Raw genomic sequence first — 27769 nt, forward strand, 5'->3', positions numbered from 1 at the left:
GAAAGAAAGAAAGAAAAAAAGACACAGTTCAAATACTATATTATTTTATTTACCTGAAACCACAACCTCAGTAATGCATCTACAATCATTATTAATCTTCAATAATGATCGTCTTTTTACACATGGTTAATATTGTTCTTCGACCAGGAGTTGCTGAGGGGGCTGCACAGGCCCCCTCACATTAGATCACAGTTTTACAGCAGTTGATAAGGATACATGATAATAATAATAATAATAATGCAGAGGCTATAAGAAAACAGGAGAACACTGTTGTATTGCAGGATTACCAGTCTGTAGTCCTTATTTCAAAAGGACTGATTCATCAGAATGTAAATGGTTCAGTGATCGGCCTACAGCAGTTAACAAGGGGGGGAATTAAAAATCAAACTCAAGTAGAGCACAGTCAGGTTCAGCATGAGTCACTTCTCATTGTCTAATATTGTGCAAATTACCCAAACCGTTACAATAAAAACAGTGATTTCCCAATATCTACGATATATCCATCTTAAAACCATCTTAATATGTCATTGGAGTATTATACATTAGAATCTATAAATACAAATTGCAAAGCCTACATACAGCTGAAACGCATGCATGATTTTTGTACACTGATGTACAGCTAAGACCATTCAACCCAGTGGTTTTAAAGGTTCTCTAAGCTACCATGAAAGTTGGAAACAAATTCTTCATGCAAGACGGGACGTCAAGGGTGTAGAGAACTTCCCTGCACACAAAACTGGAATAGTGTCATATTGATATAGCATCTGCACACAGAGGTATAAGTGTGTTCATGTGTTGTGGTGCATGGGGCCAAAGACCTATGTTTCCAGCCCAACCACTTTATATAGTATACACCCTTATGTATTTGGTCTTATTACTGTGAAAATGTCTTTTTTTTTTTTTCTTTTTTTTTTGGCGGTGCAAAGGTACACACTCTGCTGGTCATCATGGTATCTGAGGTGTGTGAAGTTAGAGTGAGCACACATGCTGGATTGGTAGGATAACTCCAGCCTCTGAGCCCACTCTTAAGTTTTATGAAGCTTTTTATGAGAGCCAACCTAAAAGGAAGAGAAAAACTATATTAGTACAAAACACAAATAAAAACACAACTAATTTTCCTTTTTAACCCGTACATTTTCTGCCATTTTCTCAAGAGTAGGTACTGGTTTTGTGAATATAAGCAAGTGTCAGGGTGGTGAAAAGAAGAGCACACAGTGACATTCACAATGGTGGCATGTGGTCAACATAAAGGCAGAGTTTCTATGGTTTTCTCTCATGATTGGCAATTCATAATCACGCCTTTGCATACCTCTAAGGGGAAGATTAACATTTAAAACTCCTTTCAGCAACCTTTTCTACTGTCTCCTTGTTCTATTAGCTTCTACTTTGGGGAGGTGCTATTTAGTGAAGTATGTATAAAGACAAATGGATACTCACTCTAGTGACAGGGGAGCCAATGGAAGGCATTGAGGAAGAAAGCACACAGTTGTTAAGTGGAACACAAACACACAGTGCGAACAAACCCAGGCTTCTACCCCTAAGAAACACATGCTTTAGACAGGGGTTTTTCTCACACTTGGAAATTTCCATATGAAAGGATGCTTAGGATTAGTGCAGTTGACTGTATGGGCTCTGATCCAACACGTATACACTGCCACAAAGTATGGTACGCCCAGCACAAACTAAGACTTCTAAATATTAAAGCCTGTAAGTCAAATACACACAAGATCTGTTCCACTGTGTTATGAATATCTCCTTCCCGTCATGTTGTGCCAAGAAAACTGAAGCATTCATATGTCTGAAATGATCTGTATTCAAGTATCATAATGCACATACAAAAACACTGGATATGAATGTTGATAACCATTGGCCTCAATCGTATTAAATAAAGACAGAAAACACTTTGATTCAAAGGGTTCAAGAGTGTATTTTTCCTTGAAGTAAAAAAACAACATTTTGGGTTCTTATTTGCAAAGTTCAAGTTGGAGTATTTGCATTAGTATTTTTTCCTTAAGATTTTAATATTCCTGTCCTTTGAATCAAACGCCATGGAGATGGTAATTAACATACAGCATCCCCAACCAGTTCTGTCTCCAAAACAAATAAAGTTAATGAATGTCAATCAATACAAACAATATAAATCCTTAAAAGTGTTAGAGTGAAGGAAGTTTGTGTTCTTGGTTTTCTGCACAAGCAAATAGGGGCACACCTCAGATGTTACGCTTTAGCAAGACCATTGAGGAAAAGCATCTAGAGATGAGCAAAAACAATTCTTTTATCATATTGAGGTAGCTGTGCTCTGCCCAGTGCAGAAAAACTGGCTTATTTTCAAATCATGATAGTAAAAAAAAAAAAAAAAAAAAAACATCCATGAAGTTAATTTATACTCTAACAATGGAGGGTGGGAGGGGGGCGGGTATACACAATTAAATTAGAAATGAGAAACCACATACAGTTCATGCTTGGTCACAGGACATGCGGCTTGTTTTTCAGGGTTTTTTTTCCTCTTTTGTTTAAGCGGAGCATTCAAACATTCACTCCCAAACCTTTCCCCATCCTCGTCTGCCACATGGAGGTGGTCATCTCTGAAAGAGTTCTGAGTTTATACTGAAGACACAATGGTAAACATTAGAAAATAAATCAAGGCGGTATGTCTAAGCCACGCTGGTCAAACAATTTACAGAGCCATTAAAAAAAAAAGATTTGCATAAAATAGTGTTCATTCTCTGTACAGATCAATGAATTTCTGATATCTTAAATTTTCTTTTCATGAATAGGGAATTTAAGCGAAACAATCTCCTGTTACTGTAGTGACATGAGACAAAAGATATTCCCAAAATCATTAAAAATATAAACCTCAAAGGCAATATTGACATTAACAAAAAAAAAACAAACAAACAAAAAAAAAACCTGGCAACAGTATATTTTCTTTCAAACCAGCAACAATGTCCACAGCTACAGGAGTGATGATCTTCTAACACTCGCAGTTAAAGCCTCACCCATTCACAAATCCTATCCCAACTCAAAACAGATGACTTCTCAATGTTAACATTTTATATTATTTGTTATGTTTCATGTGTTAAAGTTGGTCCTTCTCGTACACACACGGTAGGCACGCACAAGCACACACACTAACTTTACAAACGCGCACACACACTAGCTATGCACATGTAGGAAGGCAGAGAGGGAGGAGGGAGAGGAAAGAGTGAAGTGATGGCAGTGGGGTGGGGGGACGGGTGGGGGGGGGGGGGGTGGAAAAGTCGAGGTTGTGCTCAAGTCAGTCAGGACCAGAACATGTCGGCCATGTTAGTGTCGGAGCTGTAGATCCAGAGGACCAAGGGGAGGGAAATGGCCACGAAGGGCCAGGAGATGCCCTCCATACATGCAGACAGGGAGCAGCCTTTGGAGCTGGCAGGCTTCTCCAGTTCTTTACCAGGCTCCAGGTAGTTCCTGGCAGCAAACTTGAGAAACTCGTCCAGTAGAATGACAGGCAGCGAGATCTTGAGCACCATCAGCCATTGTGTCAGATTCAGAGGGGTGATCTGGAAGATGATCTGAAAAGAAGCATGCAAGACAAAAGTCACACCCTAGATCAGCCTGCACGGTGTGTTTTTCCAATTCTGAGAAACATCAGACTAAATCTCTAATTTAGCTTCACATTTGACAGAATTGTTATATCATAAGAACACTTTTCACTCTGCATGTTCTCATTTCACAATACCACATTCTGTGTCAAACTAAAAGAAGTATTTCTCACTGGAAGAGGCTCCACATAGAGGATAAGGAAGTGAAGAGACATGGAGAGGCAGATGGCTCCCAGCAGCCACACGTTCTCCCAGGGAGGCATACGCAGCAGGGACTGGTTTTCTGACACACTGAGAGACAACAAGGACAAATGCACATGTTTGTTAAAAAAATCACTCAAGAGCAATTACTCAGAAATGCAGCAATGTATGTTTATTATCCCACATGAAACACATGGTTTGTGCATGGAAGTGGAAATACAAACTGCAAACTGCAAGTAATACTAACAAAACATCACTTAGGTCCAAGCTTATCACTCAGAGCCATATCTGGAAATCAAAGTTTTTGTTTCTGCTGACTGAACACCAATTCTTCTGAACATGTTAGACCTGCTGATTTATTGGCTGGAAGACCCCTTGCTCACACTGACCTGTTTAGGGCATTGCACATCTCAATGGTGACCAGCACAGACAGCGCCATGGTCATAGGGTAAGGGGACTCAAACACCTTACAGTCCATATCATGGAAGTCTGGATTCTCTGGACCACACTGCAGGAAGTGGCTCTATAAGATGTGAAAAGTGATTCAGTCATATCACTGTTTTGGAAAAAACAAAACAAAACAAAACACAGAGCTTAAGTTTTTGCTGATGAATTGTTGTTTGGATGCAGTTCATACCAGCTGGTAAAAGGTAATCCTTGGTCCATCCTCAGCAGCAACAAACCACCAGGCAGCAGCACCAACAGTGGCAGCACCCACATAACCTGGTGACGCAAACCAAAAAGACGTCATTCACACATGCACACAATGACACAGATGAAGGGATACTTAAATCTGAAGAGACAGCAAACTGTAATTACATGCGAGTGTTTCTTGTGACCATCTACATTAACTGCACATTCACATCATGCTAATGTGGCCGAAGATTTCAGCTAATTGCTAGTGTTTGCACAGTTCTTGTATGACTGCAAGCTGATAGTTGATGCTTCCCAAAGTTTTCTGCTAGTGCTCGTGTAAGAACAATGAAGGAAACAGAAAAACATCAGCAGGTATTATTCAGTAGATACCACTTCATAGTTGATGATCCCCCCTCCCCCTCAAATCACTTGTTGTTGAATCCACATGGTAAAAAAAATGGACAAAAACTAGAGTGTCACATACAGCACACACACTCTGTCACACACTGTCCTTCCAAAAATAATGATACAAATTCCCCCTCTTACATCCAATGGCTAGGTATCTGAAGAAAAGCCATCCAGAGATGAGGGGCTCGCGAGCATTGCGTGGTGGTTTGTTCATGATGTCCAAGTCTGGTGGGTTGAAGCCCAAAGCAGTGGCAGGCAAACCGTCAGTCACCAGGTTGACCCAAAGAAGCTGAACAGGGATGAGAGCTTCAGGGAAGCCCAGAGCCGCGGTCAGGAAGATACTAAACACAAAAGAAGCAAAATGCATGTCAGTCGGACTGAGTTATACACAGAATGGAGTGTGTTTATATAAACCAGTCATCCTTACCAGACAACTTCGCCCACATTTGAGGAGATGAGGTATCTGATGAACTGTTTCATGTTGTTATAAATGGCTCTGCCTTCCTCAACTGCAGCTACAATGGTGGCAAAGTTGTCATCAGCCAGCACCATCTCAGAGGCGGTCTTGGCCACAGCTGTGCCTGAGCCCATGGCAATGCCAATCTCGGCCTTCTTTAGAGCAGGAGCGTCATTTACTCCATCACCAGTCTGAGGGGAGGGTGAAAACCAGGGCAGGAAATCAGAAATAACCTTATGATTTTCAGCATTTTACATTGTATAACTGTGTTTATCTATACATGAAAATGTGAATTTTGTTTAGAGGGAATTATCAATGTCTCAAAAGCATTTTCTTACCATAGCTGTAATCTCATCATAAGACTGCAGGTACTCAACAATCTTGGATTTATGTGAAGGCTCAACACGAGCAAAGCAGCGGGCCTTGACCACAGCTTCTCTTTGTGCAGCAGGTGACAGATCGTCAAACTCTCGGCCAGTGAAAGCCATGCTGGAGACGTCATCCTCCTCACCGAAAATACCAATACGTCTGCAGATCGCCACTGCCGTCCCTACAGTATAGATGAGAGTACATCATTTACTTGTTAAGGTTTCCTGGAATCCAAGCTGAACTACAGTGTTTGTGGGCATGGACTCTTGAATGAACATTGTGTAGAAACTATGACAGGTGCCAGACAAAGCAGATGTGACTGTCTCTACATACCCTTGTTGTCTCCAGTGATCATAATTACACGGATGCCCGCAAGACGGCAGAGTCTAATGGAGGCTGCCACCTCTGCCCTAGGAGGATCCAGCATGCCCACACAGCCGACAAATGTCAGATCAGTCTGGATGATAAAAATTAAAAATAATTGCAGTTTAACAAAAATCACACCAGATTAAGTGTGACACAATCTTCAGCAGAATCTAGCCATATCAATCTGTCCCAGAAATTACCTCATATTCAATAAAGCGGGTGGAGTCCTCTAACACCAGTTCATCTTTGCTCATGGGGTTGTCTCGGGTGGCCAGAGCCAGACAGCGCAGGGTGTCCCTGCCAGTTCCATATTCTCTAATGACAGACATTAGTTTTTCCTTGATGCCAGGGGTCAACGGCACCTTGTTATTACCTACACGGATATGTGTGCACCTGTCAATCACTCCCTCAGGCGCTCCCTATAAGCAAGCAAAGACAAGAGAATGAGGCCAAATGAAAGGAAAGGACATAACAGTGTGTAAGAGGAACTTTTTAACAAGCAAAACCTTGTTGAATGTTTTGTAACAATATTCAAAATGTCCAACATCTTGTGATGAGGAAGACTCACTCTAACATAATTATTCTAGTACTATCAACATAGTGAAAACTGTTTATTTTAATAGTATGGATAAAATCCACAAAAAGAGCAGGGCAACAATATGTAGTAACACCAGTTATGTCATGTTTTTGTTTTTATGTCACAACTTCCGACAATTCAAGAGCAAGTCTCAATATGTCAATTTCTTACCTTTACAAACATCTTGCCAACAGAGGAGCGGGCTTTATTAGGAGTGCAGTACACAGACATGGACTTCCGGTCTCTGGAAAACTCCAAGGTAAACTCTTTCTTCATCAGCTGCTTGATGACCTAAAGAACCAATACAACACAACTGCAATAAGCACTCCCTTCAAATTGACAAAAGAAGTGAAAGATTTGTGTTTCTATATTTAGTTTACTTTGTCTTATTTGAAGTAAGTATATTAAAAAGCCTGTTTGCATAACAAGGAAATGACTTTAAAGAAATACATACAGAATTACAGGCGTTAGCTCGTTCAATCTTGGACAGGCCTTTAACATCTGTATCAAACGCGTTCATCTTCTCCACCAGGCATGTGAGCGCCGTCTCTGTGGCCTCACCCACCTTCTCATACACACCTTTGGTCTGGACAGACACACACAGAGAAATGATCAATCTTCAGCAGAAAGTGTTACACAAATACATGTAAGGTGTTGCTAAGGATTATGTGCCAGGTAACATTGAAAAACAAGTCATTACCAACCTCGTTATAGTCCAGTGAGGAATCATTACAGAGAGCACAGATAGAGGCCAGCTCCACCAAGGCATCATACTGGGAACATTTGACTGGTTTTCCATCATGGAACCTAAACAAAACACGGATGTAGAAAAGAAGCAACTAGTGAGCCAACTGTGCAGAGTGGTGTACATTAAAAACAAATACTCGCCTCATTTTAGAATATTCCCTTCAGAGTAGTATGAGATTAACTAAATTTGTAATAGATACATTATTTTCCTTTTAAAGCACACAGGCTGAAGACATTGAATACTCACACTTCTCCATCTGGGGCATATGTGGAGCCTGTGACAGTGAATTCCTTTAAGGAACAGTGCTCACCCTCCGCTCGGTCAATGATAAACATCTAGAAACACAAACAAAATATAGTACTTAACACTCATACTACACACTGACTGTGTTGGTAAATGCCTCCTGATAAAATGGAGAGGAAAAAGCTGAGAGGCTGAGAGTCATTGCATTCAGCAGGTGGCAGCAGACCACCATCCACAAGAAAAAAAAACCTTCACATCATGAGTCAACTTGAACATAGAACAGGGTATAACAATGAAATGCTGAGCTAAAGCAGACACTGAGCACTCTGGTGGGGAAGGTCCATAAATGTCATGTTACAGTATGACAGACACAGAGTTCTTAATGAATACACAGAAATACTTAAAAGTGAATCACTCTGAGGCGGAAATAGTTTGACCATGAATATCCGAACCTTTGGGTAAGGAAACCAGTTATGGTCTCTGGTTTATTCAGGGACTTTACAAATCCATTATAAAGGAACAAAGGTGTGAGGAAAAAACCCAATGGAGGTTTTGTGGTTTGATGACATTAGAGCTATTATCACAGCTGCCAAGGGCTGTCACTCATACGTAATACATTCTTATATCAAAAGCACTGCATCTGCCCAAAATAAAGAGTCAGGACAGAGATGCTCAAGGGATGAAAATAGAATTATCTAAATAAAATGATGAGGCATTATGGCTGTACTCCCCTCAGGCACCAGCAAGACAACAAAATGCAGTGATGTCAGTGGTGGTCCTACCCAAAACAGAAGCAGTCAGAAATTGAAACTTCCCTGGCTTGGATGTTTAAGGAGCATCAAGCACATGGTTTCTCTATCAGTGACTGTCAAATAGCCAATAATAGTGTCCTGTTGGTTTCCAAAATGTAGCCACAGAGAGAGAGAGAGAGAGAGAGAGAGAGAGAGAGAGAGAGAGAGAGAGAGAGAGAGAGAGAGAGAGAGAGAGAGAGAGAGAGAGAGAGAGAGAGAGAGAGAGAGAGAGAGAGAGAGTGAGAGAGTGTGAGAGAGAGTGAGAGAGTGAGAGAGAGTGAGAGAGTGAGAGAGTGAGAGAGAGAGAGAGAGAGAGAGAGAGAGAGAGAGAGAGAGAGAGAGAGAGAGAGAGATTCAACACAAGGTCAGTTATGCAACTCTACTGCTGGTTCTGCTGCAAGTGACTAACTACTGCATACTGATCAGCATGCTGCCTGAACAAGAAGGGGAGGAGAGTGGAGTGTGGAAGGAAGAAAGGAGGAGGGAAACTAAAGAACAGCAAGATAAAAGGCCGAGGAATAGTAATGAGGAAGATGGTGGAACAGAGCAGGAGCGAGGATAAAAGTGAACATAAATTTAAGAGAGGATAATGGGACAAAGAAGCTGAGAAGCAACACTCAAGGGGATGGGATATATACACTTTAAAAGTCTAACATAGTCAGTAAAGAGATAATAGTTCATATAGCCTGAAGTTATTTATGCTTATATGGGATGAGAAAGTAAATATATACACACAGCATGTACTTTTAAATCTTATTTAATCTCTGCCTGTGTACAACTAAATCTTTCCTTATCCGTTATTAGCTATTCAATGCAAGCAGTCCTCACTGCTCACTAAATCCCTACAGTCAGCAAAAGGCTGTCAGCATTACTTTCATGCTCACTGAAAGTTTACACTTGAAAAGATGCAAGGAAAGTGGCCAGTCTTTGCTTTTTCCATGTTCTATTTATTTTAGTACTTTAGTCCTTTCATTTTTCTTCCACTTTGAAACGACGATTCTGTGTGCACTGCAGACCTCGTCCGCTAATTGTACCGTTTTCTTGAGGAGGATGTAGACAAGCCACACGCTGCCTCAGTGACACATGGTGCCAACATTTTGTGGGCATAACAACTTGCTGGGTTCATTTGAATTTTTGGGACCTACAAACAGAACACAGTTCACCACCCAAAAAATGTGAGGAAACTCAGCATTAAGTGGTAGATCACTTAGTTTAATAATAATAATAATAATAATTTTAGCTGGTATTTTTGTGTGGATCAGCTAGCATTGTGGTCAAATGGTCTGAAATCTTTTGCTTACACAAACAGACCTAAGGCAGCATGAAATGTAATGATGCGCTATTTACAAAACTTTTACAAAAACTCAGGATCAAGCATGAATGGTTGGTTATTTTGGTCTGATAACTGATCGTTTCTTTAATGACATGTGACTATTGTAATGTTAATATAGTGTTATCTAGTTGGTATGCTAGTCGAGCTGAAATACAAAACTACTATGAATTATCTTGACTGTACAAGCTGTAGGCTAACATTTACACTGGTTACTATGAAACCAGTGTAAATGTTGTTAGATAAGCTTACAATGTGAACTTCACTTCAGCTGAACTGAGCTGACTGTTCAAGGTTAGTGAGCCGATTTTAAATGACTGTTTTTGGTCGCAAAATCACCTGTAAGATAAATATGGGAAATAAGAGGGTAGATAGAGGATTTCAGATTCAAGGTTAAATTGAATGCATAGAAAACCATATACTTAAAATAAAAACTAAACTTAAATAAGATAAATATTTCATTTTGAAACTCAAAAGCCAGGAACAATTCACTTGAGAAGGCAGAAACAGGCCTGGCTGACATGTTTGTTGTTCAAACATCAGTCAAGTGAGGATCGTCTTTCACGTTGAAATGTTCTTCAACATTATACCTTAGAATTTTCTGTCTCATTTTCATGGAAATTCGTATTTTACCTTAATTTGTTGAAACATTGAATTCTTTTTTAGCATTGTATTCTAAACACAGATTTCTGATTGGTTACCTCGCAGACTATGATTCTAAAGGTTAGCAGGGATCATAGGCTCGCTCCTTCAAAAACCATTTTAATCAAACATGCAATTTCCGTATCTAGATTGCAGTTTTTGTGTATAAATAAATCAGAATCATGAATTAATATATGAAGTTCACAAAATGAGCCACCACTGACTGTTCTCTTACCCTGCACACAGACATCTGATTGGTGGTCAGTGTGCCGGTCTTGTCAGAGCAGATGACAGATGTACAGCCAAGGGTCTCCACAGAGGGCAAACTGCGGACAATAGCGTTCTTCTTGGCCATGCGGCGTGTTCCTAATGCCAGGCAAGTAGTGATGACAGCAGGCAGACCTGGAGAGGAACAGCAACATAAACAGAGGAAAAGTGGAGGATTAAGACATACATGAGAAAGATAAATGGTTGCTGAAAAAAATGGAGACATCCATTTATATTAATTTACACATCCGTCTCTGTAGCATGAAATATTGAAAAATAGCCCAGATTACAGGATTTTCCCACCAACTGTTCCAACAGTCTGAATAGCAGCACAATATTGGAGGCTCTTAGCACAAATAGCATGTCAAGGACATATCTACATTTATGCAGCTCTCCAGCTTACCCTCAGGGATAGCAGCAACTGCCAGAGCCACAGCAATCTTGAAGTAGTAAACAGCACCTCGAATCCAGGAGCCTCCATGGACAGGGTCATTGAAATGTCCAATATTGATGATCCACACAGCAATACAGATCAGTGAAATAACCTTGAATCATACAACATTAGTTTAAATATAAAAAAATCATATAAATAGCAATCAGTTAATCACAATTAAAATCAAAATTATTTATTCTGAGAAAACGGAGCTAGCTGAGGGTGTTTTTAAATTATATTTTAAAGAACAAATAGGCATAAAAAAATACAACAATAATGCAACTTCACTAATAACCTTCGATAGTTGCTGTCCGAATTCATCCAGCTTTTGCTGCAGTGGTGTGCGCTCCTGCTCTGTTGATGCCATCTCATCTCGGATTTTGCCAATCTCAGTGTTGCCAGCTGTGGCCACCACCACACCAACAGCCTTACCAGCTGCAATGTTGGTGCCCTGTGGAGGAGTAGTGAAAAGCAGACAGTAGAGAACATGTCAAACATTAAGCTTCTGGGTAAACTAGTTAAACAACTTTTCTGAGATGTGTCACAAAGACACACACACAGGGGATTCAACATGCAGCAAGAATCAACATGCAGCAAGAGTTAAAGCATCATTCTCCTAAATGAATTGTAGAAACAGTGGAAGCAGCTATGGCAATGTATTCCATTTTTTGCCTGGAAGCAGATTGGACAATTTCTTTTGTAGAGAAGTAGAAGGTGCACATAATGTAAATCCTTTTAACAAATTAAGACCAAACTGCTGAGGACTCTATCTGTCCAGACATGAACTGTTTTGTACGTTTCGGAGGAGGATGATGACAGCAAAACATTGTTCCCTTTATAGGTGTTGTCAGGCTCAGAGAAAAGATGAAAAGGGTGAAAGATTTAAAAAGAAAAAAAAACAAAACAAAGTGGAAAATAACACTGAACAGCCAAAAACGGTCTCATGTGTTCCTCACAGAAAAGAGCATGTTCTTCTTGTCCTGGTTGACAGCACGAGGGTCAGGCACCGGGTCAGTGTGTTTGATCACAGACACAGACTCTCCTGCAGAAAGAGGAAACAAAAGATATAAGAGAGGTAAGCAGTGGGAGAGTTCCTTTGCAGCAGAGCAAATTGGTAGCTGTGATGCTTGGCTGACACTTTGGGCAGATGTGTGGAAAAGGCTTTACAGCTGACTGAACTAGCCTGACAATTATCAAACGCTGCACTGCCACTGCCTTTCAAACCCCATATCTGATGGTGTGTTTCCACCCTCTGTGTGTGTGTGTTTGTGCGTGTAATCAACTGTGCAACGTCTGCACTGTTCTGACAGGGAGCATTTGACAGGCTGTATGGCCATGAATGGGGAAAGGAAGAGAGGAGAAAAATAGCTGAAACACTAAAATATCCCATGGAATTTGCTACCAATTAAGGCAGCAGAGCAAGACAAGAGATTTAAGGACTTGATTCACATAAACCTCTCCTCTTGCGCATTATCCACCATTCACTGTTCTCCCCCTATTTTCCATCTCCCTCACTGCCCAATTATATCCATCCACAGATTCCTATCATCTATTTTCCTTTTCCTTTCATCCACATCATACACTCATCTTTTTGTTTAGGTATTGACTGAGCAGCCATGACTACAGGGTATAATGAAGGCAGTGCATCAAAAGGAGGCAGAAATTGCTTATTCTTATTTTACTGCATCTGGGTTGATCAGAAGAGGAGCGCTGTTGCAGAGGCAGTCTATATAAGTAAGCTATAAGACAAAAACTTCAAGGACAGTATTATGTAAACATACAGAATGCAAAATTATAAATAAAGGCTGAGAGAGAGAGAGAGAGAGAGAGAGAGAGAGAGAGAGAGAGAGAGATGAACTGACAGAATCTCACACAGACAAAAGGGCTGTAAGAAATTTAGAAAAGAGTTTTACCTGTAAGAATTGATTGGTCTACCCTCAGTGTGGTTGACTTGATAGAAGACAGCCTGATGTCTGCAGGCACTTTATCACCAACTGTGGACAGAAATAGCAAATCAGAGGAGACACATCAGTACCTCTTCACAACTTAAAATCATGAGTAAATTACACAATACCACAGGTGAATAGATACCTTGGGTAATTAGATTAACTTTCAAAGTCAAGTGTACAAACACAATTGGCAATTGGCAAAGCAATAAAAGAGCGGAGTGGTGTCATGTAAAACAACACCTCTAAATTAGAGCTCTGGCTAATGAAAAGAGAAAATAGTTTAAGATAAAAGCAGTAAACAAACAAATCACCACACATAGACACTTAAGTCTTAGAAATAAAATCAACATCTGTGTTATCCAACCGCATGCCCCTTGGGAGTAATAAAATAATCAAACTCAAGTATTTGGTGGGGAGAGGCTGAGAGTGTGTCATGCATTCAAAAATTAATGTTCCACTCATCTCTTTTACAAGACGCAAATAGATTACTGCTCATTCTTTCCACTAACACACGGCTTTAGCAATCCCCAGTAAAACAAATGTAAAATGTAGATACAGGCCAGATTCCAAACAAGTGTTTCCTTTGCAGAAAGCCACTCACGTTTAATAGCTTTGCTTAAAAGGGTATCCTTTGGCTCCTTTGTAAGGTCTTACATGCAGTTTGGGTCTGATGTGGGCCGATAACAAGTGCTGATAGCTTGGTAGTTTGATTGAAGAAAAAAAGTATTCAAAAGTTGGACCATATTCTGCACTCAGACGCACATCTGCTTTCAAATGGTATTTTTCTTTCCATTATAAGGCATTTACATGGAATGGGATTACATACAAACATACAATATAGTATTATTCTAAGATGAAATCCATGATGAAGAATCAAAAAAAAATATTACTTGAGAAAGTATTTTTGGACAGGAATCTGAAGTATATTTAAGTCTTGTAATGATTATGTTCCCTGTATAATACCCTAGTATTACAGTAAGACTATGGGCCAGCTATGGGGACCCATAACACCCAAAATTGGTGGCTGATGTTTTAATGAAATTCTAAAGCACAATAGAAAATGCCAATGTTGCACCAAAATGAAATGTTACTTTCAGCTTACAGTAAAACATCACATAGCTTGAAAGGGTGAAGGTAAAAGCAATATAAAGCAATGACCAAGAGGCTCTTAAGAGATCCCTCTGTGGACAGTGGAGAGTGGTGACATGTAAACCAACTCGTGGGCCTCTGCAGTGCCCTTCTGAGTAGACAGTAAGAGATCGGGGGAGAGGGGGAGAAGGAGAGAGGAGAATGGGAAGAGGGATCAGATGAGTCCTGCAAAACACACGTCCAAAAATGGGAAAACTATTTTGATCAGTTGCAAACATGTGCTGTTGGATTTGGGGGAGGGGGAATGATAAAAACTTCTCTTTTAAGCAAGGAGAACCCACGTCACGTCATATGAATTGAAATAGAAACAGTGTGGCGTGTCCCTGTGTATGGACTGTTCATTCATTCCCACCATTCTCATGAGTTTTTGACAGCTTTTAGCCTTAAATGAAATTGAAGTAAGGAAATTCTTGATGTGAAACATGTAACCAATAAAACAAACCATATTGTTTCATATTTGCTGTACACTATACCCATAATTGAAAAATGTATCTTATCACTGTAACATGTAGTAATGCTGAGTTCACAATGAGTGATAATGCCTCTGGACTGTACCAGCTGCACAACCAAATATGGTCCTCCAGTTGAATAAAGGCTGTCAAAACCACTTCATCATCACCTGTCTGCCTTCAAATAAGATCCTCCTTTAACACACAGGAGATAGAGGAGATGAACAAGCATTGGACACAAAGGAGATGAGGAACTGCGGTCGCTGGTAATATTAAAGACTCACAGCCCTATGGGATGGTCCCTCTGTTAGAAAGCCTCATAGCTTGAAGTAATAGTGAAATACCTCTGTTGACTACGCATCATTGTATACTGTGAATAAAATCAGAGCACAGCTTGGCAGCAAGAAGACATTTTTATTATTGAGGCCATTAAAATTAAACCCACTTTCCTTGGAATAACGAACCTATTACGTTACAACCTGCAAATCTCAAATTGGTCAGTAATAATTAGATAAGCATAATATGCAATTATTCATGCATTTGAATTTTTATTTAGTTTATTAATGTTGCTAAAAAATCATTCTAGGAAAATAAATGAATACAGTTATTTTGCAATTATTTTGGTGCATTGGCCAGGCATTTGCAGCTGTTTCAACTTAGAGTGACGTTATCTTTCCTTTCATCTTACAGAACATGCCGCTTTTAGCTCTTATTTTTCTGGGAAAGAGTGGACAGCCTCCAGGATAGGGACCTTTCCTTCTCCCATGTGAATAAAGGATTTTATCTGTGTTATCTGTTCCCTTGGGTGAGGGACAAATGTCAGGCTGCATACACTTGAGTGATAACACTCCATCAGTTAGTAAAGTTGTCTTCATACCCTGTGTCCATGCCAGGGTCTGTATCCCCACTTTTCCCTCCTCATCCTGACCATGGTCTAAAAGCCTACCCTGATGTAGCTGCTGATGTAGTCTCAACTCTTGGAATGAATCTCAGGAAATGTGAATTGCAGAAGACAACCATCCCATTTAACAAAGTCTAGGGACAACTCAACATCATAACATGGAACAAGACACTTTTAAATTTGGATTTGAGTTATAGCACATATAGTCTAATACAATGCCTAAATATTCATCATGGGAGGTCCAGTGAAATTTTAGAGGTCCTAAGGGGGTTGTATATTTTCTCTTCCAGTGAGTGAGGCTCCCTAATGTGCTAGCACGTACACTTGCAGCCTTCTGGGACCTTTCATAAGGTCCTACACCACTCTCCCACTCCTTATGAATGGGAAAAAAAAAATGACAATACCAAACTTAAGCATGCACAAAAATACATGACACTGTGCATGCAATGTAATTCCTATGTGTTTTTCAATAATGGAGCAATACCTTGAACATGTGAGAGGCACAGAAAAGTTGAATAGACAGGGAGCAGATGACAGACAAAGACAAACAGCATGGGTGTTGACAATAGACAGATCATCCTACACTCTTAAACATAAGAGAGGAAATCTGGCCACGTGGCTATCTGGAGCACAAATTATGTATAAGATTTAATCTGTACCCTTTCTAAATGTTACATCCCGCCTTGCTGTCCTCCACCGTGCCCCAGGGCAGGACAAAACCACAAGATAAACCACAAGCCAGAAAGAACTGAGTTGATCAGTCTCACATGTAGTACCCATCTGAGTTAAATACAACCAGCAAGAGTGAATCAGAGGGGGAGAAAGCAAGTGAGAAAGACAGGATGCACTTTTATTCTTTGTACACAGGATGTTGTTGCCACAAGGGTCAAGGCCATCACTTTGGTAACTAAGAACCTCTTGTCCAATAAGGCACTGCAAGCTGAAACAAAAGCAAGCCAAAAGAGAGCAAAGAAGCAAAGAATTGTCACCGTTGCCTCAGTGGAGTGCTAGCAGTCCATTAAACCAGTAGAATCACATAGGGTTTTTAATGAAACCTCACAATAGTCAAGAGACAGTCTACGAATGGCTCAACCAAGGGACAATGAGTCATAATGTTGTGGGCGACACAAGGCAGGAACGCTAAGAACCTTCACTCTAAAACTGATGTGTCAAAAAAGTGACAAGGACATGAATATTAACCTCATGATACCTGACTGTTATACAACCTATCAAGTTCCAGTATAGCCAGTTCAACAGAGCAACCCTTTCTAACATTCAACGTTCAGAAATGTTTGCATTCAAATAAATGCTGAAATTATGAGCACAAGATGGAAGGTGAGGTTAAAAATGGCAGTTCAGAAGATTTCATGGTGGTGTAAGATGTACATTAAGTAACAAAAATATGGAGAGTGGGTGAATTCTATTTAGATCCTTTTAAATCCCATATTATGCAAAATGTTTTTCCTACTCACAGAATGATGTGTTAAATGCTACCAATAAAAACGTATTTCTTGTGGTGTTAAAAAGGTAGTCCCTTATTCAGTAGAAGTATCCCAGTTCCTCTACAACGAGCTACAGGAAACCCTGCTCTGGTGTCATTCTTTATTGTCTGATAGTGCCTTCAATCAAACAAGCAAGTGCAAACAAACTGGAATAAATGACGGTTTATGAGAAGATCAACATGTTAAGTTTTTGTGTTCAAACCCAAGGAGAACACCTCCTGGTTAGCTCAAAGTGTATAATTAGCTATTAGCTGCAGCTATCTAGTCAAACCCTGGATTTTATGTGTGGTTTCACACCAATACCCTTTTTACACCAAACTTGTGTTTTTTAAACATATGAAAACCTGCTAAAATAAAGGCAATTGACTCCTTTCCCATTGCCATTTTCCTGGCGTGCCACATTCAACGTCATGAACACGCCAGAAAACACAGTTATTGGCCATTAGAAAGCAGCACGGAGACCAGTGACTTTGTTACAGCAGTTACTTTTTATTATCTATTTTAACAGTTGCTCCTGGCTATTTACGTACCAACTTCCAGAACCTCAACACGCATTACAGAATCGTGCCAGAAACAGGGCAAAAACTTGCATGTCCACCTGGGTGTCACAATTCCATCACTGCCAATCACAGCTGGAGTCTGTGATTACTGCAGTCATTTGACCTGAGAATGAATGCGATTTGTCCAAGTCTAGCATGTAGTTAAAACCTGCCTAGAGTAAAACAGCTGTGTCCTGTGCTCACTTGCCACAAAATATTTATCAACAGCAATGTTAGGCGTTGCTGTACATTTTTTTATATGTGAATTGGTCTATAAATTCAAACTCAATGGGACATGAAATTTTTCTAAAATATAGGAGAATTTGAATGCACCCAAGGGTCCAATATAAACATCTTAGTTAAGAATATCTTCTCTGAAAGACGACTGCTAGATGACCACTTGCTCCAGCTGGCAGCTCAGAACTCTGCTACTGATACAAAAGGAGACAGAATGACTTGACACACTGCCAACAAAGACGGAAAAAACAAACTGTGGTCATTGATACCCATTTCACACTGCACCAAAACACAGCCAAAACACTGGAATGTGACAAAGTGTACAGTAAGCAAATACAGACAAAATCTTTGTTAGCCTGAAAGATGAGAGAGTGCATATCTTCTGGATAGTTGAGATAGCAGAGAGGAGAAGTGGGCACAGCCTTCACTGTGTCCAAAGATAGGACTGTGTGTATTTCACACACTCAGCACACAGACCTCTACTAACCACTTAACAATTGCTCTGATGGACTATCTAAGGTAGTGACAGTAAAATTATCAGAGCTCCAGATCTAAAAGTGCTAGAAGGATATAAACCATATGCCTGGTCTGACAAGACACTTCATAGCCTGGCATTTAACAGCCCTCATGCTGCAACTTGATGGTCAAATGGTTGGTTTCCCTGCCACGGCTTACACAGACACATGCGCACACAGCTCTTTGGCTAAGTAAATTAAACTATGGCAGCTCCTGTGGACATTGCTCATTTCAGTTTGTGACACCACCATACTGTGCAACTTAAATCTGTTAATCAACTCCATCCTAATTACTTATGTGACCGCAGAGGCCCATTTATCAGGTTTAAGACCATATTTATGCAAACAGCTTGCTACCACAGACAGTAAATCACATGCTCTAACTGTAGATAAGTTACACAAAGCAGTTTGTTTGATTCAGATACTGTCCACCTAACACGTTACAGCAGCCCATGCTGAGATACAGTCCTGTCAGAGGGGAACAAGAGGAGGTGGATGTAGTGGTCACATCATCACTAGAACTGGAAAACTGAATCATCAAAAGCTGAGCATCATCTAAGGCTGATGTCAGGAACCTGATGGTAGTGTTGGGTACAGTTCTTGATAATCAGATTTAATTGATTCTAATTTCCATTTCCAATTCTTTTCTAGCCTGGTTTAGATTCTTGATATATTATTGGAGTGAGAAAAGAAACCAAAATATATTGACTGGGAAAAAAAGTTGCTGCGATGTTACACCATGCTGCATGCTCATGTTAGGAAGGCTTTCTATAGGTTTTTGATACAGTAATTACATTTTGTACTGTACAATCACTGTACAGTATTTTGTAATGCCTAATTGAAGTTGAGCACTGGCTCTCATCTGCCAGCTCTAATATTGTAGGTCCAGTACAGTAGGTCCTTGTTTTAGAATGGCATTTATTGTTATTTGTTGGAGGCTAAAACGAGGTTATGATCTCAATGAAGGGTGTTGAGCTTGCTCAAGTTATACTAATACCGTTTGTGCCACAGACATGACTCTGAAAAGCACTTGAACTTTGTGGGTAAATCCATAAATCTTTCTTTTAGCTTTAGACAAAATTATCAGGAGACAGTATACAAATTTTCTGTGACCATTCTCCACTAACCTTTTTGAGAAAGGAAATGGGAAGATACATCATTAACAAAAACATAAAGACAGAATGAATGACAGGCAACCAAAGAAATGTTAGAAGGATCAAAGACAGAAAGAGGCCAATGAGAAAGACTGATCAGTAAGAAAACACAGAAACCAAGAGAAATGAGGAGCAGTGACGCAAAAGACATAAACATATGTGGCCCAGTCCAAATTGAGGTTAGCCAAGAAAAGTTCAGGAACAGATTGGACCTCTGCTCTTGTATTGCATAACTGCTTTACTTACTATGTACTACCATTATTCTGCAATTGTCATGGGAGTTGAACAGGATGAGAGATCAGCTGTGTGTGTGTATGTGTGTGTGTTTAGACTTAGTGAAGAGAACGTCATGACACTTTTGATGTTTACAGAATTGATGATAAATGTTATGCGTACATCTCTTACAGTCACCAATAGCATCTACATGTCAATTCAATAAGCAAAAAGAAATGATCTGTAATAACTCTTACATTTCTTTATATTGACAAACTTTTAAATGTGACTTCTCCAATTGACTTGGATGTTGATTTATTTTCGCCTGGTGTGATAACTTACATGCAAGATAGAACAGTCTGTGCATTAGAAAATGTCCTATCTGAGGAGTGCATGCCTAATATTTTTCTTCTTACCTGCCACCTCAACGATGTCCCCAGGCACAATGTCCCGGGCCTTGATTCTCTGGACACTCTTCCTATCCTGGCGGTACACCTTCCCCATCTCTGGCTCATACTCCTTTAGTGCTTCAATGGCGTTTTCTGCATTTCGCTCCTGAACAGTAGAAAACGGATGAAGTTAAAGGATTAATTCACATAGAGACTATCGAAAAAGGGACGTAATTTATAGGGCTGGGTGATCAGATGATTTATTATTGTGATCGATTGGATGGCTATGCTGATTGGCCAAATTACATCACGTCTATCACATGAAAAACTAAAACTAAAAATTGAAAAACAATTCAATGTGAGCTAGCAGCACGGTGGGTGAGGAGCTGGCACCAAAGAAAGGACTTGAAATCAGCAGTGTTGCAGTGGTTTGTATGCACAGTCAGGTACATCGAAAAGCAAAGTTATCAGGAAAGTTGGTCAGGTAACTGTTGAGACATCCAGAGGTAATATGACAAATCTAATGAACCACCTTAAAAGGAAGCATCAGAAGGAATATGCTGAGCGTTTCACTCAGATTGGTACAACCCCATGCATCCAACTAAGGATATCAGAATCAGAATCAGAATCAGTTTTATTGCCAAGTATGTTTTCACATACGAGTAGGAGTATATCGTAGTATTCAAAGCTGTGGACAACTTGGGATGTACAGTGTCTTTATTGCAATATTGTGTTTTAAATGGTGAAAATTTCTAAATTGTTCAGAAAGATCACAATTCAGAAAAAGATTTTTTGGGAAGATCACCCACCCTTAGATGGAAAAGAAGTGTCTTCTCAGATATGTTGGTACAGCTACAGCACAGTTATTCAAAACAGACTTACGAGAGTTAACTTAGCCTAATCTTTACTTAAGCAAAGTCACAAATAAAAATAAACTAAGTGCACATCATGACATGGTTCTAGACAGTGGAGCAGAATTATGTAAACACTGGGATGTGTTACAAAAGGCTAAGAACCGAAAAAAAGTAAGAGAGCTTTTGCCTTGGTTCTCTTTTCAGATGTGAAACATATAGTTTGGACTTACACTAATATGGGACTTTTGTTTATCTTAAGCATCAGTTTAAGTAAAAGTCACATGACATAAGACTACAATGCCCTTCTTTCTCTGTTTTCAAATGTTCCAAAGGTTCCCTTCTTGCCCTTCCTAAATGATTCCTCACTTGCACTTTTACGTTAGTGCTGACTTTTCCTTGTCTGACTGATTGTTTTCAGATTGGACAGGTTTAGTGGCAGCTCCCAGCCTGGCTGGCTGGCAGGCAGCACTCACCTAGACATGGCATGACAGGGTAACACACACGCCCCAGGACATCGTGTTTTTTTTGTAGGGGATAGCAACAGGGACACAAAGCCATTAAATTGCTGTCAGTAAAGGTGAGGGTTTACAAGGTTAAAGGAAGCTAGAGAGGGCATGCAAAACTATATTGGTTTTAATTAACAGGAAGGCTCCCCTAATTTCAAAACACTCATTTCAAAACATGCCTATGACAACAGAAAGCAGTAGATAACAAAGGTGAACAACTAGCGAGTTAACAACTCTCCATTAACAAGTCTCAGCAGGACCTTGAACAAGCATTTTATTTCCAAGAGAATCCAGCAGAGACCAAGCTGACCTACCAGGTGTCTTCATTGATAAAGGATATCAATAACCCTTTTACACCAAAATTAGTAGATATAAGTGGGTATTTTTAAAACTTATTTCAGGGCTGCGGCTCACTCTTTCACCCCCAAACACACTATAGCCGCTGTGTTTCTGGTGTAACAGCAACATGCTGGGCAGGTGACAGGTCTGTTTACAGTGTTTGTGTTCTGAAAAATGTCACAGCACGGAAAAGGGCCAAAGATTAGTGTGTTCAACAGAGTTTACATCAATGCTGGGCGTGAATGCAGACCCCTTTCTATTGCTGACAAAAGCCTGATGTTAGCAAGTCTTCGCAGGTTTTCTGACCAGTAGAAAGTGTGATTTACAATCATGGGCCAAATAGACTTAAACAAGACCTACAGCCTTTGGTCTTTTAACTCTGACCCCATGGGAGAAATAAACTAATCTGCAGATATTAACCACAAGTTACAATACAGGGGTGCCCCTAGATATTTAGAAATATGTAAGGAAATGCAAGATCTTTTGTAAAAGCATGTTAGTATGTGTGTGAAATAAGCAAGAAACCAGTGAAACATCATGTCTGACAGGGGATGTCTTTTGTAAATTTCAATGGTGGTCTGTTTAAGATAAGGGTTACATCAAATAATACAAGCAAGGTATCAGATAATTGATATATGGCTTTTTTAGAGATATCTCATAATTACATTTTTTAATTTGACATATGTTTAGAGGGTCTAACACATGTAGGACCCTTTAGAAACAAATTTTTTATTGCAAAAACTTTTAATAACACTTAACTCTGCATTCTCTTACACCAAGTCAAAATGCCATGGCATCATCTCAGAATCCACATCCCCTGTTCTGTTCCAAATATTACAGTATGGAAATGGTGCAGGGGGCCATGTTGATTCCAAGACAGCCTGACATGCTGATTCCTTGGAGTGACATCCTAAGTATACAGTCAATCAATTCTACCATGAGCGGTATTTGGGTGCATTCATCTAGATGTTCCTCCACGAGGCAGGTGAGAGAAGTCTGTGCACCTATCTATCATAACTAACTCTGTAACACACTGTTTTCTGGGCCATTTTGAATTTGTGCCAGTCTAAAAAAAAAAAAGGATAATTAGTTTGTGTGTCCAGATGAATGCGTCCATCCACGACTGTTGCTGCCTTCACTTCCCGCCTATAATTAAGGTGTATGTTGACAAATCAATACTGCCTCTAAAAGGAACTGACGCTGTAAATCCTAGGGGAAAGACAGGGTTCAGCAGGCACATAAGAACACAGAGGCATAGCAATACATCCTCATGCTGCATTTACAACAATTGCATTTTTTTCTGTTTCAATCTTGCAGACCAAATGTTGTTGTGCTCAGTCAAAGGGCAAAGGCTATGGTATGGCTAAGGCTAAGGTATGCTAATGAATGAGGAGCTGAATATATAAAGTGAGGGGGAAGTGCAGCAGGCCAGGTTTCCAGTGTGACTGTATCTTTACCCAGAGGGTCCAAAAGGATGTGGGCTGTATCCTTGTCTTGGATGAGAAATGTTATATTTCAGATTTGTCTTTCATGATTAAAAAAAAAAAAAAGGTCACTAGGCCACTTTTCTATCCATGGCATTAGTTTCCCCTTTCAGTAAAAATCCCCATTCTATACAGTTTGTATATTCCCAACACACACTGGGTGACAACTGTCAAACTGGAAGAAAAATGCAGAGATGTATTTATATTTACATGTTTACCTGCCAGACTCCTACAATGGCGTTTGCTATGAGAATAAGTAGGATAACAAAAGGCTCCACGAAGGCTGTCACGGTTTCTTCTCCCTCTTCAAACCAGGCCAGCACCTAAAAACAAAACATAGAAAAAGAAATTAACAAGGACATATATTACAGATAAGAATTAACACTGAAATGTGAGATACAGGGAGTATTGAAGTCCTAACCTAGGTTAACACTGGCTGCATCTCCAAAAAAAAAAAAACCAAGAAATGAATACTCTCACTTGTTGGGAGCCAAGAAGTGTTTACAGAAGATAAGTTTTTGGTGAGGTCACATAATTTTTATTGCATGATAAAACACTGTTCTCTTAAATAAAGTAAAACTTTACAGGCTTTGAAAATTGAATCACAGAGCCCAATTTCCATGGAATATGACATTTCTGCTTCTGAATAAGAATACAAAGGATTTTCAAAATCACCACAATATGTAACAGATAATATCAGTGTGGCCATCCACATTACATCATCGACATGAATGGAACAAACAGGAGGTAGAAAGGTCAAAGCTATTTTGTACTTGTATATTAAGTGGTGTTGGACCACTGGTTCTCCGAGTGTAGTTTGTTTGCAGCCTTGTCTGACACTATATCAAACTACTTTTTTGTACAAAAATATTACATAAGAGCTCAAAATAAGTAAATCACTTCTGTAGGATTCCATGTCAAATCATGATCAACATTGACTGTACTCTGCAGTACGGAGAATGCAATGTAAACACAACATAGTGAAGCGTGCCAGAATGTAACAGATCGAATTGATATTCTTGCAGTGAAGCTAGACAATTTACAGGTACATTTCTATTATATTTTCGTGAACCATGGCCAGTCACTTGCTGGGCAGTTGTGATTATCAGGTCTTGTTTTGGTAAGAAAGTTACATCTATTTCCTTCCAGTGGTTTTACCACACACCTTGCTAGATGTGCCAGAATCTCGCTTTCATGTGTCTGGTGTAATGATTTTGAATATCTAACAATAATAATAAATATCAAGCCAGCCTCTGGCAGTTTTGCAGAAACCAAGCTCATTATGTTAGAAAGTCATGTCAGAAAGACGGATGGTGTAGTAACAACTTTCTCCTCTTTTGGAATCTGTGCCAGGAGTGAACTGTGTCAAGCAAAATCCCAATGGCCCCCCCATCTTCTACTCCAACAGCCTATTTAAGAATGGCCAATCAAATGTAAAATTCAATTTTATGTGTCTATTGAAGTAAATAATTTATGTTGCACCCAACATTTCCTCAGCAACTGAATATAACGTCTAAATAAATGTAAGTATACAACTTTGTAGGTGACGTTATCACTTTGAAATAAATGTAAAAGTGTCTGCATGTGCTTGTGTAATTGAGAGCATGCTGCTTACTACAACCACTGATCTGATTTATAAGCTTTGCAACCATAGCTGGTTGTCATCGCCATGCCTTGAGAGTAAAAGCAGAACCTGACACTGTGTCACACATAAACTACTTGCCATTCATTGGTGACAAGAAAATAAACATCTCAAATTATGCCTGTTCATTTATGGAACTTTGATGTTCTATTCACAATAACAACATGAAAACTGAGCATGAAAGTAATGTTGAGAGTTTTAATAAGAGTTTTAGTCATCTCTAGAGTGTTGTAGCAAATTAACGCCAGGAAATTCAGTCATCAGAGAGTTATAAAAACTCAACATGCTGCTCATTCCAACCACATCCCACATTAACATTGAACATGTTAAGGTGACACAATAATTTGTTTCCAGAGTAACAACATGTCAGCATTTCCTTTTAACTGTGGAATTCTCTACTACTGACATTTTAATATAATCTCTACTAAACAGCACACTCAAAGAAGCTACAATGATTTAAGATTTGCTTCAAGAGCAAAAGCATGTATGCACTGACATATAATGCATTAAGACAGAATCATAAAAAAAAAAGTTTATCTGGGTTGTGTCACCGGACAGATTCTTGGCACCTTTCTCCTCTACTTTGAACAGCATTCTTGCTAAGCTGCAAAATGCACTAAATCAATCAGGAAAAGACTATATACACTTTGGCGTCTGACAGAGGTGTGGACAATGGACTCATCACTGTAAGGGTGAAAAAAAAAAAAAGGTGGAGGAGATGAAGATAGACAATGTTCAAATGGCAGAGGGCCAGGTTTAACAGTAAAACACCACACTGAAGGAAATTAAGCAGGTAGTTCTATTTATCTCAGAGTGACTTAAGCTCTCACTACCCTAGCAAACTCTAGCACTAGGAAAATACTTACATACCATCTATACTCAATTTATCTTGAGTGTTGAATACACCCCCTACAAATGTCACAACTTGCTCAAAGACTTTCACTACTAACGATCTTGATAATGAAGTAAAGGAAACACAGCACTTAACAATTTGTCTGACCATAAGTAGCTCTATCTCTTACAGATCAGTTGGATGAACACTGAAAAAGCCACTCTTACACAAACGTGTAATACTTACAAAGGATATGCAGGCAGCGAGTAAAAGGATCCTCACAAGCAAGTCTTCAAATTGTTCGACCACCAGTTCCCAAAGGGATTTACCTAGAAGACAAGAGATTCATTCTAGCAAAAAATGATGCCGATGTTTCCATTTAATACAAAAATATTAAGGAGAGATCAATACATAAAGAGATGAATCCTAGTATGTATATTAATTATCCACTTACCCTCCTCAGCTGGCAGTTCTGCAGATCATCCCATCCACACCACAACCAAAAGAGAAATGGACAAGCACTTGAGGTTATTACTTGATATAAAACAATATCACGTTTCTGCAACAGGGTTGAAGCTCAATAGCACAGACACATAATGTAATGGAGGCTTGAGTGTTGAGAACTGAGTCACAAAAGTGATGCTCCCAAGCATTTCAACATACTGATCATGACGTCAACAGCCTCTCTTTTCTTGCTCGGCATGTCGCCCGTTATGAATCTGGAGCCGTGGCCCATTCATAGGCTACATGACACCGGGGGTAACACAGCTACTTGTTTTTCAACAAACTGACGTTAACCATCTCCTCACCGTTTGGTCCATATCGTTCCCGCTGTTTCTTCACTTGCTCTGAACTCAGACCTGTGCTTTCATTCACGTTGAAAAAGCTGTAAACTTCTTCAACCGTCTTTGTGTGTGCGTTGTCCATGGTGAACGGCCACTTGAGGACACCGCTTGTTTCGCCCTGCTGCTCCCAATCTCAACCTGTCGCGGTTCTCTCGTTTTTTGTTTTTTTTTTTTGGTGTCACTCCGTGTTTTAAGACAAAAATAATTGAAAATATTCGAGCAGGAGCCCGCGGTGTTGACTGTTATCGGCTTGTTGGATATAGCACAGGACAGCGCGGAGTGCAGGTGTATTGCGAGAGTGGACGGATTAGCGGCTCCTGAGCTAACGGCAGCTAACAGGCTAAAGCTAGCTAACTGTTGGGCTCCTTTGAATTCGCCGGCTGTGCTCCGCTAGCTTTCCTGCGAGACCTTCAACAAATAAATCATATCACCATCGCGGTCTTGGCTGTCTTAATACCTCCCTCTTCTTTTAAAACTGCGGATTCCCGACCGAATCTGTCCAAATAGATGGTTTAAACATGTGGCTGAGTTACGGCTCGGCTCTCTTCGCCCGCTCTGCCTGTGTATTGCGGAATCACCAGCGTCCTCTTCGGCACCAATCGCGTTTGTCCGCTGCAGTTCTCGCGTACGTCAAATGCGGTGTTCAGTGTCCGCATGTGGAACCAGCTCATTGGTCGGGCACACCGGAAATCCCACTCTCTCTCTCTTGCTCCCTCCTCGGCGATAGTGAGTGCGTGCGTGGTGTGTATGGTGCTTTACGTTTCTATCCCACATTACATTTCAGTTTTTTTTATATTTTCCAAACTATTTCCAAAAAACCCAGTTAAAGAAAAGTGTGCTATCCTGTTTTTATGTCGCCTGCAAAAGTGTTGGTGGTAAAAAAATGTATGCCAATATGGATTGATGATTTGATTTAAATTCATTTCTCAGTAACAGGCCTATAATTTAGGGAAATTAAAAATGAGAGTTATCAGGAACAAACGCAAACGTATTGCTCTGCTCGTTTTAATGAAATAATAGTTATAACTGTGTTACAAACAAGTTTATGTATGTGTCTTAAGATAGCCAACTACATAGAATCTATATTGTGAAATATGTACTTTTTTGAAAGTGAAACAAGATAAAGGAAGTAAAACAAGGCTTAGGACTACATAAGAATAGAAACTGATGTATAGTTCTTGTGTTGATGGGATGTGGGCAGTCTGTTGATGATAATAA

The 27769-nt window shown here is 39.8% G+C and overlaps 1 protein-coding gene across 3 annotated transcripts; it reads right to left on the reverse strand.

Moving 5' to 3' along the window:
- Positions 1-27: 27 nt before the first annotated feature.
- On the reverse strand, positions 28-27170 carry atp2a2b (ATPase sarcoplasmic/endoplasmic reticulum Ca2+ transporting 2b). 3 transcript variants are annotated; one of them, XR_011686320.1, is made up of 24 exons: positions 26516-27170; positions 26161-26178; positions 25953-26035; positions 23451-23555; positions 20077-20215; positions 12966-13046; positions 12009-12094; positions 11348-11503; positions 11023-11164; positions 10588-10754; positions 7593-7681; positions 7303-7405; positions 7053-7184; positions 6770-6889; positions 6222-6440; positions 5989-6112; positions 5625-5836; positions 5257-5477; positions 4968-5170; positions 4423-4508; positions 4175-4308; positions 3758-3875; positions 1438-3554; positions 28-1058 (listed from the first exon to the last, which is right to left on the reverse strand). XR_011686320.1 is itself a non-coding variant. In XM_071466240.1 (24 exons), exons 1-24 carry the CDS (start codon positions 26631-26633, stop codon positions 1045-1047), a joined length of 2991 nt encoding a protein of 996 aa, XP_071322341.1. In that variant the 5' UTR covers positions 26634-27170; the 3' UTR covers positions 28-1044. The 3 variants fall into 3 exon arrangements, 2 of the variants coding, with proteins under 2 accessions (XP_071322341.1, XP_071322340.1); XM_071466240.1 differs by having other exon boundaries at positions 3434-3554; XM_071466239.1 differs by having other exon boundaries at positions 28-3554.
- Positions 27171-27769: the final 599 nt, after the last annotated feature.

Source organism: Trachinotus anak, unplaced genomic scaffold (assembly GCF_046630095.1).
Source record: "Trachinotus anak isolate AG129_WGS33_773 ecotype Australia unplaced genomic scaffold, CSIRO_AGI_Tana_v1 ptg000028l, whole genome shotgun sequence".
Classification (NCBI taxonomy): domain Eukaryota; kingdom Metazoa; phylum Chordata; class Actinopteri; order Carangiformes; family Carangidae; genus Trachinotus; species Trachinotus anak.